The 21,095-nt window shown below is 40.0% G+C and overlaps 1 protein-coding gene across 10 annotated transcripts in view; it reads left to right on the top strand.

Annotated features, from left to right (window-relative positions):
* Positions 1-244: 244 nt before the first annotated feature.
* INSC (INSC spindle orientation adaptor protein) overlaps positions 245-21,095 on the top strand; it is a 136,243-nt gene continuing 115,392 nt past the window's right edge. For 3 of the 10 annotated variants that reach the window (XM_033006963.2, XM_033006961.2, XM_033006962.2), the window contains exons 1-3: positions 15,364-15,536; positions 17,628-17,722; positions 18,838-18,983. Coding sequence is in view for 2 of the 10 variants with exons in the window: in XM_033006959.2 (XP_032862850.2) it covers positions 516-558 (43 nt within the window). In the remaining 8 variants the exon portion in view is untranslated. Of the gene's footprint in view, positions 559-15,363; positions 15,537-15,923; positions 15,965-17,627; positions 17,723-18,837; positions 18,984-21,095 lie in introns of those variants that run through there. The other 7 variants (XM_033006964.2, XM_033006965.2, XM_033006966.2 and 4 more) reach the window with 5 other exon arrangements.

Here is a 21,095-nt window from a genome sequence, read left to right as displayed (position 1 = left end):
GTGGCAGTGCTGTCTGAAAGGAAATTCAGAAGATGAGTACCTGTGCTCTCTTCTGATTGCTGGAGGAGTCTCTTTGAATAACATAGGCCATCAGAGGAAAGCTAGATTGGTTTGGGAGAGCTGCACAGATGACCCAATAGAGTGAACTTCTGTTAAGCACAGAGGGAAGAACTTCAGCTGGGATTAGATACTGTTGTCCTTATCTCTTAAGCAAGAAGATTTCTTCTTGGCTTCTCCCTCCCTCCCAAGTGGCGATTAACCACAACTTTTCTAATTGGACTTCTAAACGGATTGTGCTTAGTTGCAAGTCAAGTAGCTCCGTTGTTTCCCTGCTATCCCTGCTGTGTTTTCTGGACTCTAACCCTCCGTCTGCAGCGGTTGATGGTGTGGGAGGTAGCAGAGGGCAGACGGTCTGTTGAAAGACACTCGCTCTGCAGACGTCAGAGTCCAAAGAAGAAGCCCTGGGAAGGCCTGAACTTCTGCAGGTGAAGCTCTGCGGGGAGGGCAAGCACCTGATGCTGAGAACCCAGCAGAAGGAAAAAGATCCACAGGCTTTCGGTAGGCTCGTACTTGAAAATGCATTGAAAACATTTTAGCAGGCTTGTGACCTTTAAAAGAGATTAGAGCTAGTTATTAGTTCATTTCTACCTCAGAATGTTTATTTGAGTGGGTGCTCTATATTAAGTGTGAATACTATGCAAGTGGCTTTCTTCAGTATTTCACACAAATTGTGCAGAGCCAGGGATTGCATTTGATTACATATACCTATTCCTTTGGGTCTTCCATGGAGATGTGCTCAAGCTCAGGATATTATCCAGCGTGTCAAGATTAAAAATATTGATTGAAACTGGCGTAAATCAGATGAGAAGATCTGTGACTCCGCAAAACTTTATGGCTAAGCCAAACTTCTCAGATCCTGTCTTATGAGTGTATTTCTTATATGCACGTACCTGTGATATTGAGGCAGTCCTGTATTGATCTTGTTAGCACAACAGGTGTTGACAAACAAAAATCTAATAGTCTGGCAAACCAACTCACATCTACTAGGAGTGGTTTGAAGGAGGACTGAGAATTGGGAAGTTGGATTTCTGAGTCTTATTTTGCCAGGAAAGTCATGACACATGGGGATGATAAACCTTCTCTGTGTCACTTATTCACCTAGCAAATTTTGAATATTTTTTGAAAGTAAACCTGCCCTGCTCTCCTGTCATGTGGGAAAAACATGCAGCGCAGCCTGAAACAGTTAGGAACCATTCCTGTGTCAGCTTCCATGGGGACACAGGGCCACCGGTGCCATGTCTGGTGACCTAAATGGGCATCATGTCCCCCCTGATTGCAGAGGAACCAGGCAATAACCCATTTCCCTTCTTTCTTTTTGTGTTTAGGAGGAAGAGGGTCAAGTACTGCTCTGTATGCCATGCCTAGCTCTGAAAAGTGACCACAGTATTCAACAGACCAAATTACTTGCCTGATGCATTTCAGGAATCAAAAATCTGTTCTCAAACATGCTTATTTTTGGACCTTCATCCCTGGTTAGATCAAGTGACAACAATCTGGTTTCTGTGGTCCTGGTTGCTCTCTCACGTGGAGCTACATGTGACCATTTGTGATACCAGAATGCCAACTCATCAAAACTGCAGTAAATCACAGAGAAAATGTTTTAGTCAGACCTAACAGACACCAGCGAAAAGCTACTTCTAGAGAAATGATGCTGGTTTTATATGTTCACATTCCAGACTGTGTACCCTGACAGAGCCCTACTGTAGTCAGTGGAGCCACGTTAATTTGTCTGTGTCCAGAATAGGTCCTCACAGTTTTAAGTAAATGATATCTACATGAAGGAAGAATAAAATCTGTCACCTTGTATCATACAAGTGTGCTTGGAGAGGGCTGAGATTAAAACCAGAGATGTTGGCACCCTCCGGATTTAATTCAGTGATCTCTCCCTGCAAACTCAAATGCACCTCACTGACTTCAGGAATTGTTAGGGAAACCCAAAACGCCCGGATGGTGATGGGTCACTGATAGCCAGAAACTTCTTGCTCTGATGCTTTTTGGGTTGTTGGTCGGGAAGGAGTTAAAAGCAGTGCTGCAAGGGAGCTGAAATATTCAGAGTAAGAGATTCCCAGAGGGGGCTCTGCTGGCTGCTGAGGTTGGGCTTGGCACTTTCAGCTGCTCTTCTGCTCTCTTAAAATGTGAAAGGTGTAACGAACGCGCAGGTCGCGGGGGGGTCCCGAGGCATGGCTCACACCAAAGTCATTTGGTATTTGCGCAGTTGAAGCATCCACAAATTTTGGAGGTCAAAGCTGGCTTGCCCTGGAGTTGGGGCACAGGGCGAGGTGGCTGGGAGCCGTCCTGCGTCGCCCGTGCCGGGCTGCCGAGCTGCCCAGTTTGGGTGCATGTGCACCCGCACCCATGTCCTCGCTCTGACTAGGTGCATTGGCTGGGGCACGGACACGCTGCCCCTCTCCGTGCCGTGGGGTCAGGGTTAGCAAAAACGTGTTGCTTTATTTTCACTGCTGTAATTTCAGCAGGGCAAACGTGAAAAGGAACAAAAATCAGGGCTCCATCTCCCCTTGGGGGTTTGCCACAACAGGCTGGTGCACCTCTCCTGAGGCAGGACCTGCTACACTGCCAGGGCTCAAATCCCCATTTCTTTCCTGAGCCCCACGCCAGCCCCGCAACCCTTGTCACCTTGTGGGAGTGGAAACTTCCTTCTCCAGCTTTTGCTGTGGGGCAGTGGCTGTGGCAGGGAGGCCGTGCATGGCCCAGGGAGGCAAAAGCAGGAGTGCTGAAGAAACCTTGGCAAAAACTGATCATCTCTTGGCTAAAAATTCTTCTGGGGTGTTGAAGGTCTGTCCAGGGCAGCCAGACAGCTTGTTCAACTCTGCAGCCAGCTGTGTGTGCCGGGCGGAGGAGTTAGAACTCACCGAGACAGGACGTCTGTGTTTGTCTTATTATTCACTTTAAAAAGCGGAGCATCCCGTGTTAATTATCCTTCTTACATATGTCAAAAGTGATGTATGACTCATAAGTAAGAGTATTGCACGTGTTGCCTTTGATACTGTGTAAATCAGGCAGTGACATGGCACGAACTGCGTTCATGGAGTCCTTACTGCAGGTGAGAGCTGCACTGGGGTCGTGCCTGCAGCACATGGAGCTGGTGACCAGGTATAAAAAAACTTAAACTCAAAAAGTGTCTTGGAAGCATTTCTTGAAAACAGCATTTTGCAAGTGCTGTATTTCCAGCCAGCAAGGGCTGCATTAGGAATAGTTTTCCTGTTAACTAATTTCTCTCCTTAAGAGGAAGCAGCTTCCTTCCTATCTTCATTTAATTCCTTTGCTGGTTTGACCTTCACCTGTGCAACTCACGCACTAAAATCCTCTCGGGGGGATCAGTGTCAGCTCTAATAAGCCAGCTGTCACTTTACACCAAACAGAAAGTAAATGTTTCATTTGTTAAATGGGCCACTAGAATACATTGCCTTTTTCTACCATCCTTGGTTTTCTTATAGGGGAAACTGTCTTGTGTGACTGAAAGTGGATAAAGTGTATTTGAAACTTCAGATTTAAGTGTCTTGAATGAAGACTGTTATGTAAGACTTTATTTATCAGTTGTACTGGAATATGATCAGTGTTACAGCACAGGGTCTGGTCGCAATGAATTGTTTTGTGTTTCCAGTAAGAAGACAGGGGTTAAGCTGTGTAAGGAGCACACTGGGAATTTCTTTTCTTTATCAAGATGCACAAGAGGCAGGGGGAAAGTAAGATTATTGCACTGAGCTCTTGCCTGCTGAGGCAGGGTGCCACACTGCTTCTTGTTGGGACTTTTGCCATTGACTTGACTGTGAACAGGACAGATTTTCTCTATCATAGCTTCTGGTGTGTTTATTTATTGCTCCCCTTTCACTGCTGTTTTGTGCTGACAAGCACAGCCTGTGTTCCTCTACCAGCTTGCACAGGTGGGTCAGATCTACACTAATGAGATTGGAAAGTATTTGAGAGTGGGTGTTGATAGAGAAGGCTTTTTTTTTTTTTTTTTTTTTTTTTTTTTTTTTTTTTTTTTTTTTTTTTTTGGTGCTTTTTACACAGGAGCTGGTGTTTAGGGTTTGAATTCAGTAGTTTGTGGAGTGGTGTTTTTAAATTATGTTTGACAAACATAAAATCAATGTGTATCCCTGATCATCCACCCCAGTGGAGAGCAATTTGAGAAAGGAAAAAGGTAGTAGCTTCAGTCCTTGAGAGGAAGGCCATGGATTTTTCCTGTGAACTTGGAGGTGGTGTAAGTATGGTTGCTTATGTGGATTTGACTCGGGGGGGTTGTTGTTGTTGGTTTGTAGGCTGAAACCAAGCCCGTATGTGGAGCTAGATGGTGACAGTGCACCATCATCCTCTGGCTCTGCAGTGAAACTGTATGAACACAGCCCCTCTTCTCAGCCCCTAATTTATGCTCTAAACTAAGTGTTTGCAGTAACTAAAATAGATAGCTATGAGAATGATTTAGAGATATTTACATCTAGTTAAGTGTCTAATATACTGTCAGTCTGACTGAGCTTTGAAACTCCGTGTGTATGACAGATACGTGTCTGTCTTCTATGCGAGTATCTCTCAATGCATCAGGAGAGTCCTTGAAACTTCAAATCCAGGACACTATTCCATAATGAGCATCCCTAATAGCAAAGAAATGGTTCTGGTTTTGTTGGTTCAGTTTTCTAGATTTTGTGTTGAAGGTTTTCTCAGATTTTTTGGATGGATGTGTTTCTAAGGCTGTGACTTGCATAGATGGGTGAATCTGATATTTAGTAGTGGAGTGGTTTTTTGGTCCACTTCAAACTTCCCACCTGACACCCTTCCCCAAAAAAAGAAAAAAAAAGAAAAAAAATCTACAAAAAAGGGGTTACCTAATCATTAGGGAAAAAAAAATATAACACCATTTTTTTCTGGCCATGGCAAAACCACACCCAAAGTATTCTGTTGCCATGAAGCTGCACAGCTTTGAATAATTGACTTTCTCAACAATGGCTCAAGTTTGTGGCTTTTCAAGTGAATGGATCTGGAGCCCACAGAATAATTGTCTATTCAAGCTGCTGTCCAGGTGGGAAGCACAGCGGAGGTAATGAACCAAAACTTTAATTTATTAAAGAAAAATGGATAGCTTCATTTCCAAGATATCTAGGATTGAATTTATTTAAATGAAAGTGTATATTTAAGTGTATGACTACAAACATATACAGAAACAACAACAGATAGTCAGCCCCTAAAACATGTAAGCAACAGATATCTTTCAGCATCTGTAACTTGCAAATAAACCTAGAGAAACTGTCTCTGTCCTAGAGCAAGAAGCCGTAGCATGATATAGCATATTTTACATACAGTGAGTCTACTGCAGAATTTTGTTCTAGAGATATGGATTTTACTACTTATAGTCTCTGTATATGAGTTAGTAAAAATTAGGTCTCTTTCTTAGCAATTAGTGATATAGACTTGGGTTTAGGGCCTGGGAAAACATACCCTGGAGGAGCACATGTAAACCATCAGCATCCTCAAATTATCTTATTTAAAGTATTTGCAACTTTCTTACCTGGAATACCACCTTATTCTCATCATTCAAATTATGCTTTCTGAAATCAGTTGTGAGAAAGCTTACCTGGCTGGAGAATTGCCTTTCTCTGTTCCATGTGTTAAGGATTAACTTGTTTAGTAGCTTTAAGACTACATTCCCCTCTCCTAGCTGTGTTCTTCAGAAAAGCGACGTTAGTAGGTTAGATCACAGTCACTAAATGTGGTGGTCCCAAGTGGTGCAGAGGCACCACCTGTGCAAAGAAGTATGACTGCTGGGGAATTATTTACCACAAGAAAACAAACAAAACCAAACTCCATCTGGCTGGATAGTCAACATCAGGTGATTTGGCAAAAGAAATATAAAGCATGGCTTTTTAAATCCAAAGTATAATTTTGAGATTAACAATGTCTCTGAAGCTGGAATAAATCTTAAATATACTTCCTGGTAAAGCGTCCTCTAAGCTTTCATTGCTATGTTGTTGTCCTCTAGAAATGGAGAAGCAATTAACTCCATCTAAATGGATGTTTAATCTAAACTCCATCTAAGATGTAGAATTTGGAGAGAAAATATTGCACCTCCTGAATGTGTGTAACTTTAGAAGTTAGACTGTTGGCGTGTGGTTGTGATTATGTACTACACATGCAAACCTACATTTGTGCTTCCAAGCCGCAACTGAGGTTTTAGCACTAGGGGTACAAATTTGTGTTGATTCCCATGTAGAGGTTGGTATTCTATGCTTTGGAAAGTGGAGTAACTTTTTTGGGGGGGCTGGAGAGGGTGGGAATGAAGTTTAAAAAAGAGCTTGTCTTATAATTACCACGTGAGTGAAAAATATGTTCCCGAGTGTGTGTTGGGATTAATACAGCCAATATCTGTGAAAGCTTGTTTCATTGAAACAGCAGATGCTGTAAATTCCTTAGTAAGTACTTTGGAGTTAGTATTCTTCTCCTAAATGTATAAATCTGTCCTCTTCCCCAGTTCCTTTTCTAAGCCCTCCTCCCTCCAGTCTGCTTTCTCTTTCTGTCTCTAAAATGCCCCCTAGTCCCCACTGTGTGGCAATCCAAAAAAGGGGTACAACTTTCCATCAAGACCTTCAGAACAGCTGTGAACAGTGCAGATTATCTCACATTGGATCTGTTCAGCTCTATCAAGAGTTAGGGTTTGTACCGTGATTTTCATAATATCCTGCAGGACACAACACATGTTGCAGAAAGGTCAGCAATGAAATAGGCCTGGGTACTACGAATGGGTCCAAAATGATGTAACAGTAAATTGTAGTGCTGATAAGTGTCTGGTTGGTGTTGAAGGGCGGCAATGTAACAAAAATAGAGTCTTTGTTTTGGTCTGAGCATCATGGTGATTGTTTTGTACGGATGTGAAAGCAGAGAGAGGATATGCTGTAAACTGCTGGGACTACTATGAAGCCTTTTGCCAACCTGTTAGTGTTGCTTGTTTATAATAAAGTACAAAAATGGCAAACCAGCTTGGTCGTAGATGTGAACGTGCCGCTGCTACATATTGTTTTTAAACAAAAATAGGACAAGTATGCAAAACAGGGAGGACAGAGATGTTGCTCCTCTCAATTAGATCATTTAAATTTCTAATGCTTCAGAATCTTCCAAACTCCTTGCATAATAATGGGTGGAAATCAAACCACCATCTTAATTTTAATGATGATCTGAGCATTATAACAATCTGGATGAGGATCAGTGAAGATTGACAGAAATGCACTGGTTATCTCATTGGAGACTATCCTTACAGCACAATTCCTTGTCCAAACTAAAGCCAAAGGTGGAGGGATGATCTCAGGGTGCTAGGGGTTGTGTATTTTATTACTGTACTAATAGACAAAAGAGAAAAGTTTGCTTTCTTTACAAAATAGCTTAATTCAGTTCTCTTTAGGAAATTATTTTAAGACAAACAAAAAAGAAAACCAAAACCCCCCTGTTCTGAAGGTGGAAGAAACAGTAGGACTTCAGACTTCTATAAAATCCTTTCTAAAAATGATCTTACTCATAAGCTGCATAAGCTAAACATTACTTTTGTCTAGTTTTAATTGTAGCTTTTAACGGGAATGGCAGGTACTCAGCCTGTAGTGCACAAGATCAGCGCCAGATCTCGTGGACTAGTGCTCTGTCATTCTAACTCATCAAAAACACCCACATGCAGAAGAATGACCTTGTGACAGGATGTGATCCATATAATATTTAATTTAAGAATATTGTTTTTCTTCTTAGTTTCTTGGAGATTTCAATGGATAAATGTGTCGTCTAAACAAGGCGCTTAGAAAATACGCGTCTTCCTAGAGTGAAGTTATTTCACAAAAATGTCATGGCAGATTTTGGAGCCATTTCCATGGAGAGGCTAGCAATTGTGCCTAAAGGACAGACAGAAGAATAGTTTGGGATTAATCATGTTCCCTGTACCTTGAGTTCTCCTTCATGGCTTCTGCCTTTATGATCCTGCTGGCAGCTCTTGTACCTGATGGTACATTGAGATAATTTCAGCTTTTCTCTTGAACCTTGCATTTTTTGGACACAGCTGTGAAATTATTTGTGTCACTCTTGTTATTTGTTTTAATTTTCAACAGAATTTTGTTTACCATTGTCAAAACCTGAGTACAAGAAACTATGTCACAAAATAATAGTAAATAAAACATTGTAAACAAAACAAAAACATTGTTTAGCACTGTGAATCTCTACCATTTGCCAAAGGCAGACTGCAGTTTAATGGGCTTTGAAAAGGGAAACACTAAATTAATCAGATCTATTTCTATGGAAAATAAATGAGGCAATTCTTATCACATGAATAAATTGTTCCTTTAGAATATTGTTTTGCACCATTATTGCTTCAAGTACCATTTATGTTATCTCCTAATGAAAGGCCTCTGTAACAGCTAGAACACCAGGTATGGAAAAGGCTCAAAATTCCCAATTCCTTTTGAAAGCAACTACAGTGTGTCATAAAGGAGAGAAGGGGGGGAAAAGAGTAAGGAGCTATAACTCATTTTTTTTTGAATAATAACAACAGTGAAATAGCCAGGGGAGAAAAGTTCTTATAAAATGATAATATGTAAAGAGTTTTTCACACCGTCTCAAGTTTTCTTTGTTAAAAATGTTTTCAAGTGGTCTAGAGCTTTTTTAGTTTAAAATACTTTCTGTTTTTCTCTTCCACCACCACCCCCCCCCCCCAGCCCCAGCCTAGGCACCTCCAAAATGAAATAAATTGAAGGAATAAGCACACGGGTAATTGGTTTGAAGAAAATGCGATGGGGATGCGAAAGAGGGAATAATATTGTGAAAGAGTGAATAATGCTGCCTGAAGGAGGGGACTGACCCATCACAGTCCTGTAAAAGTATTCTTTTAGCTTTCAGGTTGTATTAACTCAATTGCTTTTTTTAGTTATTACATATACAAATATAAGTAACTGTGACTCCAGATTTTTGAGAAATACCGAGGTGTGACTTCATGTGCCAAATCAATCTGTTCATTACTTGTTATAGATTTGATTCCATAAACAAAGTGGCCATCAATGGAGATGAGATTATATCTTAAATGCCAGACAAACTCCGTAATGGCTCCAGGTCTCTATAAAGCAATGCCTGACTCCCTTTGACCTGGCTGCCAGCTGCTACTTATGGAAAGAAAATTTTGAGTTGGTGCCTGTTCCTTTTTTGTTTTTTTGTTTTTTTTTTTTTTGTTTTTTTGTTTTTTTTTTTCCCCCTTCCAGCTCAAAGTGCCAGCTGTCCAGAGAAAGCACAAAGGGCACAGACCAGAGTCTTTGCAGAAGGGAGACCTGTAGTTTGGCTCAGTCTCTGATTCATTGAGGCTGAGCTGCTTCATGATTTCCAGTAAAAACAAAAAAGTACATTTGTGACAAAGGCTTTTTATTTTGATTGCTGTGGAGTTTAATTGCCTCAAAGTGCGGCCAGCCTTCATTCTGTCTCATGGTTAAGTATCTCTGGCATTTATGATAGTTTACAATTACTGTGCAAACTATTATTTTTCCATTTCAAAATTTACCCTTTCTCTGTGCTCACTGCATTATTTAAGACACCACAATTATGTGCATCTTCAGAAAGAGGAAATGGCTGTGGCATATGACATACTGTGGTGTGGTGAATGTAGGGAAGTGTATTTTGGGGGTTTCTGTGATAGCTGTTCTTATGAAAATTTGGGTCCATAAGTGTCTGAAGAGATAATGTGGTTCATTGTGCCTACTGTAATGCCTTTCCTAGCAAGACTTTAGATCAGCTATTAATTTTAAAGTGATTTATACATATACGTAGGAGATAAATTGTAGCAAAAATAAGCTAGTGAATATTCAAACTCTCATTTAGTCATAGGCACACATGAGGACAGGATCCAGGGGTTGAGAAGGACCGGTATCCCTTTCTAAGTAGGTGATGGTCTCAAACCCTGAAGTTAAAACAGGTTTGCAAGGAAGGAGACCACTTCCTACAGGAACCACTAATACAGCAGATGGGCAGTGCCAGACCTGGGGGAACTGCTGTGTTGGTATTTGTTCTGATTTGCTCTTTGGCTTCCTGGAATTTGTAGAGTTTGGACTCAAATACGTGGTACCTAAAAGCAAAGCAAGAATAAATTTCTGTCTTATCTTTTTGCTATTTATTTTTTTAGACCATAAGCAATCTACATATGACACACTGCAAGTGGGAAGACAGGGATTTTGTCATTGTCTGATCTCTGATACTGTGGGTTCTTGATGGCTTCCGTGTTGTGGAAACTGGGCGATATTTACAGATGGATTTGGATGTATAAAATCTGCTGCAAAAATAGATGCAATTTTAACATAACCTCACACAAGAAATGTATAAATTCTTCTGCCTTTTTCCAGTGAATTAACTAAGGATGTTGAAAAGTTATGTTAGTCTCTTTTGCCAAAAGCTGTGGGGGAGAACTATGGTACAGCCTTTTAGGTCTGACAACTTTCTACTCTTGTAGAGCTAACCTATCAAGCCAATTTTTCTTTAATAAGAGACAAACTTTGCATAGGGATGTTGATTAATAGGTAGTTATACTAATGTAGTACATGATCACTGTTTGTTGGTTTAGGTTTTTAATGTTAACAGAGATGTAATAATAACCACGTTCAAACACTTTGATATCTTGATGTACTGGGATGGCCAGACACTTCAGCTTTTCTTTTTGTTCTTTCATGACAGAGCCTTTCATGACTTTGGGACAGCTGGTAAACACTTGCTTCATTTCACATAAAGGGCAGAATCAGCTGTGTTTACTGTTGAACAATATAGTGCTGATTTGGGGAAGAAGAGACTAAAAGCGTCAGGGAAATAAAACCCTGAAGCCTGGCTGTGACCATTGGCACCTCATCTAGTATAGGAGGTCTTGTCTCCTTAAAGTCCTTTGTAGTTCAGGACATGCCTGTCTTGGGTTCAACCTGCTTTCCCATGTCTGTAATGTTTGTTATGATCTATTTATGGTTATCCTGGTCTATCCTTTGCTCATCTTGTGTCTTGCCTGGCGGAGTGCGGGCTGCAACCCCTTCCCCACAGCAGCACCACAACCAAAAACCTTTTCTCCCAAAGACCACACATGGTGTTTTATGTGGCTTCTGCTGTAGTTAAACAAATAAGGCTGCCACTCATGTAGGACTCATCAGAGCTGACTTTTTGTTTTGTCTTAGTGGCAGTTTTAATAGTGTGTTAGTACTCTCTGTGACTGTCTAATATTAATGAGAGAAAACCAGGACACAATTTAAAACTTATATTTTATAATGGCTTTAGTGTTGTCTTGAAAGGTGGGAGAGATTCAAATTAATTTCTCTGCAAAGTAATTTATACAGTCAATTATATATATGTTTACATGAAAGTGATTAACTGGAAGTGGTTTCTTAATATCCTTATGCAAATTCAATGGATGGCCAGTTAATTGATAAATTATTGATAAAATGATGAAAAGGTTGCATAGTAGAAATCTGTTAACTAAGTGAAAGAAGATTTGGTTCTGTAGGTATGTCTGTAATCTCCTTAGTCCCTTGGATACTTAAAAGCTCTGAGGCTTCTGAAAGGTTTTATGCTTGATCAACTTGGCACAAAAGTGTCTGGTGTATCAGTTTTACAGTAAGCTTGCTCCTCTAAGAAGGGGAGTGTGATCCCAAGGAGGCCAGAAACCTTCAAGGTGTTGCTAAAAAAATCAGTTATTGCCTTTCTGCGCAAGTACACAATGTACATGGAATGACCAAAGCCCTGCCTCTGCCTTCTACTCTGTTTATGAAGTCTGCTAAGGAAGAGTGGGAATTACCTTTGTCTAGCCAAAGAAGTAGCTTTGCCCATTGTCATACCCCTTTGAAACAAAATGAAGCTAGATGTGGCTCTGATTCAGTGTTGGCTGTGTGCAGTCCCTCCTCGGACTGTGAGCACAATTTTGTAATATTGCCCTGAAATACTGTGGAAATGAATCAAAACCACTGCACAAGTAGATTAAAATATAAGCAGTGAGAGGACTTTTGAGATGTTTATGGTTCGTCCACAACAAAATATTATTCTGAAATAACAAAAGTGATGCCTCTTTGCAAAGGGCTTCAATGAAATTGTTTGAACGCTGAGAAGTTGGCGAAACTTCAACACAAGTCAGCTCTGCTGACAGGAATCTGTCATAAATCAGTGCTGATCAATATTGGTTAACTGCAGTCCTTGTTTGTGGCATGGAAAAAAAAAAAGGGCATTGCTAAAAGAAAGCTTAAGATAGTGCTATAAAAACTGTTAGGCCTCACTGTATGTAGCTGTAGTTTACTATAGTGCTATTGCAGAAGAATAAAGTCCAGACTTCAAAGTGCCACTGGAAATTGTAGGCGATAGTATACTTAGATCAAAATCAAGGTATGTTTTTGTTTTTTTTTTTTTGTTTTTTTTTTTTTGTTTGTTTTGTTTTTTTTAATGTTGTAGTATCAAAATAATATTCTTTGGTCTGGCAAATCTTTTGGTGATGAAAAGAAGTGCTTGTGCTGACAAGAAGTCAGGAGGTTCACTTGATTAATAAGGTTCACAATAGTGGACCATTGCATTTATTCTGGAGAGCCCTTATCGCTCCTTTGGGATGTGAGTGTGGGATAAAGTTCTTTCTGAGCACTGCAGTACTGGTTGCTACAGTGGAAATGCTGCCCATTTTTTGAAGGATCTGTGCTTTCTAGTGATATATATGAAAGAAGACATTTCTTGTTGGGTGGTTAAGATATTAATATATGCCATTCTGGGATTTCATGGCCAAATACATGTACTCGTGGTGTTCTGTGCACTTGCAGTAAGAGTGAAGTTCCCAGGAATTATTACACTGCTGCATTTTGAGCGTTGTGACTGTATCTGTGGTAAGCTTCACTTCCAAAGTGCTGAAGCTACTGTATGTGTGATAGAGCTACACTTGGGTTTCCAGCATCATTGATACATGGCACACAACCAGTAATATTGGATTGTTTCATATATTAATAGGCTTATTGTGTGTTGGGAGATCCCACATTAATGTAAGAATTATTCAAAAGTTCTGTGCACAATGAATTCCTGCTTTATACACGGAGAATTTGGTGCTGTGTGGGTTTTGGATTTTTGTTACAGGGAAAGATGAGTTGGTACTAGAACCTGGCAATTTTTGGTGGTGTCTCTCAGTGAGCTGATGTTTCAGAGACATACTCATGTATGTAAGCAAGGCTTATGTTAACCTGATTAATTTTTTCTTTTTTTTTTTTTTTTTTAATTTAAAGGGATGCAGACAATCTTCTATACTTCCATGTGTTGTTTGTTTTTGTTTTTCCCTGCCGGTAACCTGGCTTTCTGCTGACAGTGTGAGTTTTAATTTTTGATGCTTAAAATACCCATTTGGGCAAATAATTTTTATATAGGATAATATTTCAGGGGATCGGAGGCTGAATGATGAAAAGGCAGATGCTTCTCTTCCCCACAGTGTGCTGACGCCTCATTGATGTGTGAAAACATTGTCCTCCCGACAGATGTGTAGCCCTTGCATTGCCCCTTGTCACCAAACAGGACAGTATGTGCAGAGACTCATTGGGGTATTGGTAAAGAATGAGGCAAATTTGCTTATAACCAGAAGTAGCATCAATTTGCCATCCCTTATTTTTCTTTTTTTTTTTCCTAAACAATAATCTAATTTTTATTTGAGTCTGAGTTGTGATACAATCGTCCCATGTTCAACTTCTTATTCATCAGATCCTCTCTACTCATGTGCTATTTTTTTCTGCATGAATTCATATTATTATTTGCAAGACCATTATTTGCTTATGACTATGTATTTTTGGTACTATTTCTTCATTACAGCACACATCTAAAGACTTGGTTGCTATGCTTTGTGTTTCTAGTATGAAAGCTCTGTGAGTCTGTATAGCGTATTGCTCTGTCTCATATTCATCATTTGAAATAGATTGCCCACTGTAATCTGTATATATTTAATTTGTCTAAAAAAATGTGTTGGCCAAATTTTTGCATCTTAGAGTTATTCAATTTACCCTAATGGTCTTTAACTGAGAGTTATGTTCACACAATGGAGGATAAAATAGACTGAAAAATTTTCTCAGAGCTATTAAATTTTCGAACTACTTGAGTTCTCACATACTCCAGAAAATACAGGTTTCTGAGTGTGTCCCGTATACCTGTCAAATCTGGCAACCAGGAGCAAGATTTGTTGAGGTTACTGGAAGATGAAGGAATAGTATAAAGCAAGAAATGATGAGAGGAATGTGATGATTTCTAATCCAGAGTGATTGCAGGGCTGGATGACCGATCTGTGTCCAAGTGCCATCATGTCAAATGCGTAACTGTGCTTCCCCTGCATCTGCTCGGCAGCAGCACCTTGCTAGATAATACACTGCAGTTCTGTCTGTCTTGGAGCTTGAGGGGAAACCAAAACTTTCAGATGCTGTAGTTTTGTTCTTGGCTCTTTACGTACACCCTTCTCCCCTCCAAAAATCCCAAACCAAAACAACCCCCCAAGGCCTAATGTATTCAAGGACATACTTCATAACTAAACATTACTAAAGCGACTAATGCATACATTCAGTGTGAAGGTGGACCACATAACAGCACTGAGAAACCTGTATGGAAAACCATTTCACTGTCCTAAATATGAAGGAGCAACCTGAGGAAATTGGAGATAGAAAGGCAAGTGAAAGGGAGGAACAGCCCTCTGCTGTTTAAATTTAATTTTGGTAAAACCTAACATAAGCCTTTAGCAACCACAAAGCAGCGACTTGCTTTATTTGACAAAGAACATGCTCAAATATTAATGCAATAAATTGGCCTTAAGCATATGTTCTGTATCTTCCTGGCTAGACACATTTTGCTGAATCAGGGTGTAAGTGACTCACTGGGCTGTGTGAGAACCAGGGACGGAATCCAGCTGGTACTCTAACCAGAAAACCACATCTGTCCAGAAAAGTGTGTTGCTTCCAAATGAGCTACCAGGGGCAATTGCTTCCAAATAGCCCTTAAAATGGGTGTGCTGTGCGGCCACTCTTTATGAGGCATTAAAAAAAGTGTTTTGAGTCTAAGCAATTGCATGGGGGGGCATGTTCTCTTCAGTATTGTTCTCACTGAAAGTTTCTGTACCAGGTTTCTCTTTAATTTCTTAGAGAGCTATGTCAAAGGCTTAGAAACCACTTTTACTCTATGCATTTTAATGAAGAAAGAGCATCTGTGCTGAGGCAAGCCCCAGGTGGCCCATGCTCCAAACCACGGGGTGTTTGGAGAGGTTAAAGGCAAGTGCCGAAGGACAGTGCAACTCATTTCGGTGAAGATTCACAAGCAGCTTAGATGAGAAGCGCTGAGGTTGCTGGCCCTAATGTAGCAAAGCACTTAAGCAGGTGTCAGGTTTTAAACATGTGAGGTTTTTCATTTTGTTTCCTATCAACTTCCTTAAGTACTTTGCTGAATTGGGATCCTGGCAGGACTGAAACCCTGGATATCTCTGCACATTAAGCAGTGTAAGTTAAAACAGGAATTTCTTTGATTTTGCAGCTTTTCCTTAAATTATGTAACATAGGTATGCTGTTTCTCTTTTGGTTGTTCTTGCTTCTTTTTGTGCTTGAAAGAGTTTACTGTGTGTTATAATATTTAAGATGCTGTGTTCTCTTGCGATTAGATATGGAAACATGTTTAAAGAGCTTGAAAAACAAAACAAAAGCCACAGAACTTAAACCAACAGGAAATACTCCACTTCCAGACATTTGAGGCATAGAGAGAATTGCAATTTTTTCAAATAACTTATTGCAGAGAACAATGTATTTATATTCTGTCCTGCAGAAAAGACGTGAGTTTGGCTTCATGCTAAGTGCAAATCTAGCTTTCAAAGATAAAGCACATCTAGCAACAGCTGAGCTTATGCTTTTCCTTTGAAACAAAATGTGCTCAGGTAAGAACTCACAGCTAACAACAAACCATCATAAATGATGTATTAGTTAGACTAGAAAATGAGGGCTGTTGAGCTTGATTCTCCTAGTGTTTCATGATTGCATTACACATACCTCTGTGCCTCTTTGGTGATGATACCTTTTTCTTTTGTAAAGTTTCTTCGTACTGTTTTTATATATAATTGAAGAAGGAATTGGGAAGCTGGATGGCAAATACTGTGTGCAATGAATCTTTCAGAAGGTGTTAGTTGTTAGCATAAAATAGTTGAATTAAATGCTAATAACCATCAAATGACTTTTCAGCATAGAACAACATATGTTCCTTCTGGCCGATGAGAAGAAAGCTGAACCAAGGCTGGGAGAGTTGTCGCAGTTCAGGCAGCAGAGCTGGACTGTAATTGCTTGGTTTGTGCTGTTGTAGCTTGCAGGTTTCCTGTTGTTCTGAAACAGACTTCTACACATTAATTGAGGGTCTCCTTTGGCCCGAAGGGAGGGAGAACACTGCGTCAGTGCAGAGCAAAACTGTTCACGCAGAGGGGTCTTGTTCCAGCTTTAGGTACTCTGTCTTTCCAACTAATGAGTCTGTCCAAGACTGATGGACTTCAGCAGTATTCAGTACTGAAAACTGGGCCAAGGAAGAAACCAGAGAGTATATAATTTCAGAAATAATTTTACTTAATTAAAAAAAAATATATATTTTTTTAACAATTAAATGCTGATCTTTTGGAAATGAGCACCGTTACTGCTGTTCATCCAGCCAGATGGATGTAAACTTGTAATTCCAAAAGCATACCCAATAACTTGGCCCCCAAAATATGATACTAGTTGTCTTATTCACATCAGACCTGACTGTTATTTTGAGGTTGTGTAGATTTTTCAAAAGGGCTGAATTGGCCCCTTCATTTTTCTTCTAAAAATTCCATTTCAGTAACCAAACACGATCTCAGCTTTCATTCCTTGTTCCAGTAGAAGTAAAAGGAATTGAGTCTACTTTCAGCATTATGTCAACTGCTGGCCAAGGATTCTGCTTAATAATACCTGATATTCCAGTCGTATCAAACTGGTAGGTAGGCTAGTGTTCACAAGAACTGTAAAATAAAGAGCCATGCACCATTCATCCCCTTCCTGGTAAGCTTATTTAAATTATGGTAAGTGTCTCCTGGAGCAATTCTTTGACCTTAGCTCTGCTAGTTCATCTTTGTTCAGGTTACTGAAGAAGGAGCATGTGGAAGATGTAGCAATCTCTTGGGAGATATGTAGGTTTTTGGTTTTTCTTTTAGGAGGGGTGTGTCTGTGCTCGATGCAGTGTGCCCATGCAGGAGTAGGGCATTGACCACTCTCCTGCTCTCCCCTCTGCAAGCCTGCAGTGAGCAGAAATGCGCTCAACAGTCCTATAGATAGCTTGAAAAAGTGGCTTGTAGGATAAATGTCTGTTTGTTTATTAGGAAGGATTAAAAGACAGAAAAGTAAATGCCATGTCTAAGTATTAAGCTGTGAAAAACGAATTGAACTTTACATCTATATTGCACTAGTATGCTGGCTTCTTTGTTGTTCTTGATTTATAATTTTGAAAACTACTTTTAAGCCTCAGTGTGAGCATTTTTGTGTCACGTAATCTGAAGGAACAATTTATGCTTCTGGATTTATTTTTATTCACTTCTTTAGGTCATCTGACTACTTTTAAATTTCATGGACTTAAACGTGCCTGTAATTGTTACAAGATGAGGTGACACCAGAAACAAAATCTCCGTCTTCAACTGGTAATGAATGTTGCCTTTGTTCATAGTGATAAGGATATGTGGTTTTTTTTTTCTTTAAGTCAGACTATTTTAATTATGGTAGTAATTAATATGGTGTTTTACTAATCATGAATTGTCAGTTGATTTTTCAGTTAGGGGTTTTGTGTGATCAAAGTTCTTTGTAACACACAGCTCATAGTAAATAGTTCCTAAAAATGGTGGATAAAGCTTCAAAAATTTTGGAAGAGCAGGTAAATATTTTTCTGCTTTGTGACATCTCTTCAAATTATTCTGATTTTAAAATTATTCCACATATTACCCTAGTTAATAGTGACAACACAAATGCTGTTAGTTTTGGTTTGGTTTTGTTGTTTTTTGTTTGTTTGTTTGTTTTGTTTTGTTTTTAACTAGCTCAGTGCTGATAAATACTTAATAGCTACAAAACTTAAATCACATATCCTGAAAAGGACTTTCTGAATCATACAGTTTCAGCCTGTTCTCTGATACTACTGAAAAGCAGGTTTTAATTTCCACTTACTGGCCCTGTGCTGCAGGATAAAACCACTGTACAGGGGAAAGAAAGCTTAGCATTTGTAGCTGAGTTTTCTGTATAGGGAAGTGGTACCAGGAGATGCTGAGTTTCCCCAGGGATGGCTTGTTGCATTGCATATCCTGAATTTTACTTCATTGCCTATTTCAGGACGGAGTGTAAAAATTTCAGAGAAAGTACAATAGCTAGAAATGGACATTAATAAACCTGGGCCATAGCATAGTACTGTCAGATTCTAGCTCTCTATGGCAAGGGGAGTGAGCCATATTTTCAGCTGGTGTAACCTGGCACTGCTCCGCGATTGCCATCTGTTGTTGACATCCATGCTGTCCTCCAGTAAAACAGAAACTGTTAATTCACTGTAGTTTGTGTTCCTGGTGAATCGATATTACACCATTATATTTTGCCTCAGAAAAGTAATTTTCCAATTCATGTTAGATGTGTGCTTTGTGTTATCCTGGAGTCTGTATATTTGACCTAGAAAATTGAATGTTCATAAATTTTTTAAAATTTCTGATTTTTTTTTTTTTATTTTGTATCTTTACTTGAAAATCTGATCCCTGAATCTGATTTGATTCCTTGATAGTTTTTATTCTTCAAGATCTGCTTCATGAGATCTATTTTCATTTGGAGAAAAAAAATATTTGAAAACTTGTTCACTGGAGTTGCATGGCCTGTTGGTCGTCAACTGTCTTCAGAAGACATCTGGAGTACTGCCGACAGAATAAAGAGGTACAAAATGTATATGCAAGAACTTTGCTGTTATTGGAAAGAAGCTGTTAGAAAATATTGTAGGGAGCAATCTTTAAGGGCTGGCTGGGTTCTATACTTTCCCAAGCTTTGCAGCTGGGAAAGCAAACCTGTTCAGAGAGTCAAGCACAGGAAGAATTAAAACTAGGTCAACTTGTTCTCAAAGATCAGGATCTGAGTAATTTGCAAATGTCAACTTTCTTCATATAAAGGAACTATACTGTCAAGCATACACTGCATATAGGATTTAATCATGTCTTTTCAGCCCAAATGCAAGGGAATTTGAAGTCATTGATTGTACCAATAGTGGACTGACCTTTTGGTATTTCATTTTTTCTGACCCTTGTTTGTTACAGCCCAGGTGAGATGTTTCAGGATGGGTGGCTGGTTGTTTTTTGAAGGCAGTATTTATTATGTGTCAAAAAAAATCATTCTGGTATGGTGTGATGCAGCAAATAGCTGCAATGGTTGACGTCAATCCCTGCCATAGCAGTGGCAGACTGAAACGTGTGCTCTTGAGTTTCTTGGACTTGTGTCTTTATCAGTATCAGCTGAACGCACTCACCTGTTAACTGAGGGTAGGCAAAGGATTGCTCCTGGGAGACTGTAGCTACTAATTACCAGGGCAAGCTGGGGTCTGGGGTTATATTTTCTTTAAAAGCCATTGTATTTTTGCTTCGAGCCTGAAGAATTCACATATATTGGATTCTGGAACTGCTGTTTCAAAGCTTAGTATTGAAATGACAAATTTACTCCTTGCCTGTTGGAACAGGCTTTAGTTTTGGTTTGTTTCTAAGCTGTTCAGAACAGAAAGAAAAAGAGGATAGCAGAATACCCGACCTGTGCTGGAGACTTTGATTTCCTTTGCTGCTTCTGTTAGCTAGCGGCCATGATGTACTACATCAAAGTGTAGATGTGCTAGAGGTTGCACTTACATAAGTTCTTGGAGTTTTCTGCTGACGCCGTGATGGTTGTGTCATATCCCAGACAGTGCAGGTGAGCAAAGTCACGGTTACTTCCAGGGCACTGTGCTCCCTGGGAAGGCAGAGCTGGATGCGCGGAGGCAAACAGCAGTGGTGAAGATGGTGATCTGGCTGCTCTAGTCCCTCTACATGCAAGACTTACACATTTACATGAAATCCTGACAGAAAAGATCTGAACAGTTGTGATAGCTGTACTGATAAAAAGGAAGTCAGAAAGTGAGCTCGGATCATTATTTCATAATGATTTTTGCATATTTGATCTATTGTGTCCTAAGAAACACACCTTCAACTTTTCTAGGTCTGATTTCTATCCCCTGTGGTCTCTCCTTCCCCCTCTCCCACACTGTTCAAGTATTCTGCCAAATCCAGAATAACATGAAAATAAGAAAATATACTAACTGTGTCTATGCTGAGGAAGCGGTTTCCTTAGAAATGGTAACCATATGAAAACTATAAATGCTGATACTGAAACTATAGTTGAATATACGGATGTGGGCCCTGGAAAAAAGGGAAAGAGGATCTGTTTGCTAACTAAAGGGAAAAAATCTTGATGCTGCCTAGGCTTTTTGCCAAAGCATAGCTGAAATAAGATTACTTTAGGTGTGTGTTGTGTGGCAGCTTTTCCTCTCTTGCTTTTTATATAAGGTGCCCGTAGAAACATGGCTATGAGCAAGAGAAAATCTGGTTTGATTTCATATTTTCATGGACTCATAACTGAAAAGGTGAATGTGTGCTTTGACAGCTGTGAGTGGGACAGGGCTCCCAGTGCTGCCTTCAGCTCTGACCTGGCACTGCTCGGCTCCAGCACAGCTGCTGTGGTGTCTGGGCAGACACGGGCTGGACGGGGCTCTCGCTGGTCCCAGTGCTGCGCTGGTGAGGGGGGTTTGACAACTGGAAGAGGTCAGAGGAGCGAATGCTGGCAGCAGATTGGGAGACAAAAATCATGAGACTGGAGAGTGTTGTTACACAGCGAGGTCCATCCTCTGTACTTTTTCAGTGTCCATGCCAGCCATCAGAGAGAGCTTCTTGCGAGACCCAAGTTACAGTGGCAATTTGATTTATACATGATATTGTTTCTCATCCTGAGGAAAATGTAGATCATCCATGAAGA

This window comes from Tyto alba, unplaced genomic scaffold (genome assembly GCF_018691265.1).
Source record: "Tyto alba isolate M040663 unplaced genomic scaffold, T.alba_DEE_v4.0 Super-Scaffold_8, whole genome shotgun sequence".
Taxonomy (NCBI): Eukaryota; Metazoa; Chordata; class Aves; order Strigiformes; family Tytonidae; genus Tyto; species Tyto alba.
The sequence above is the reverse complement of the archived record's forward strand: the minus strand, read 5'-3'. Positions and strand labels throughout refer to the sequence as shown.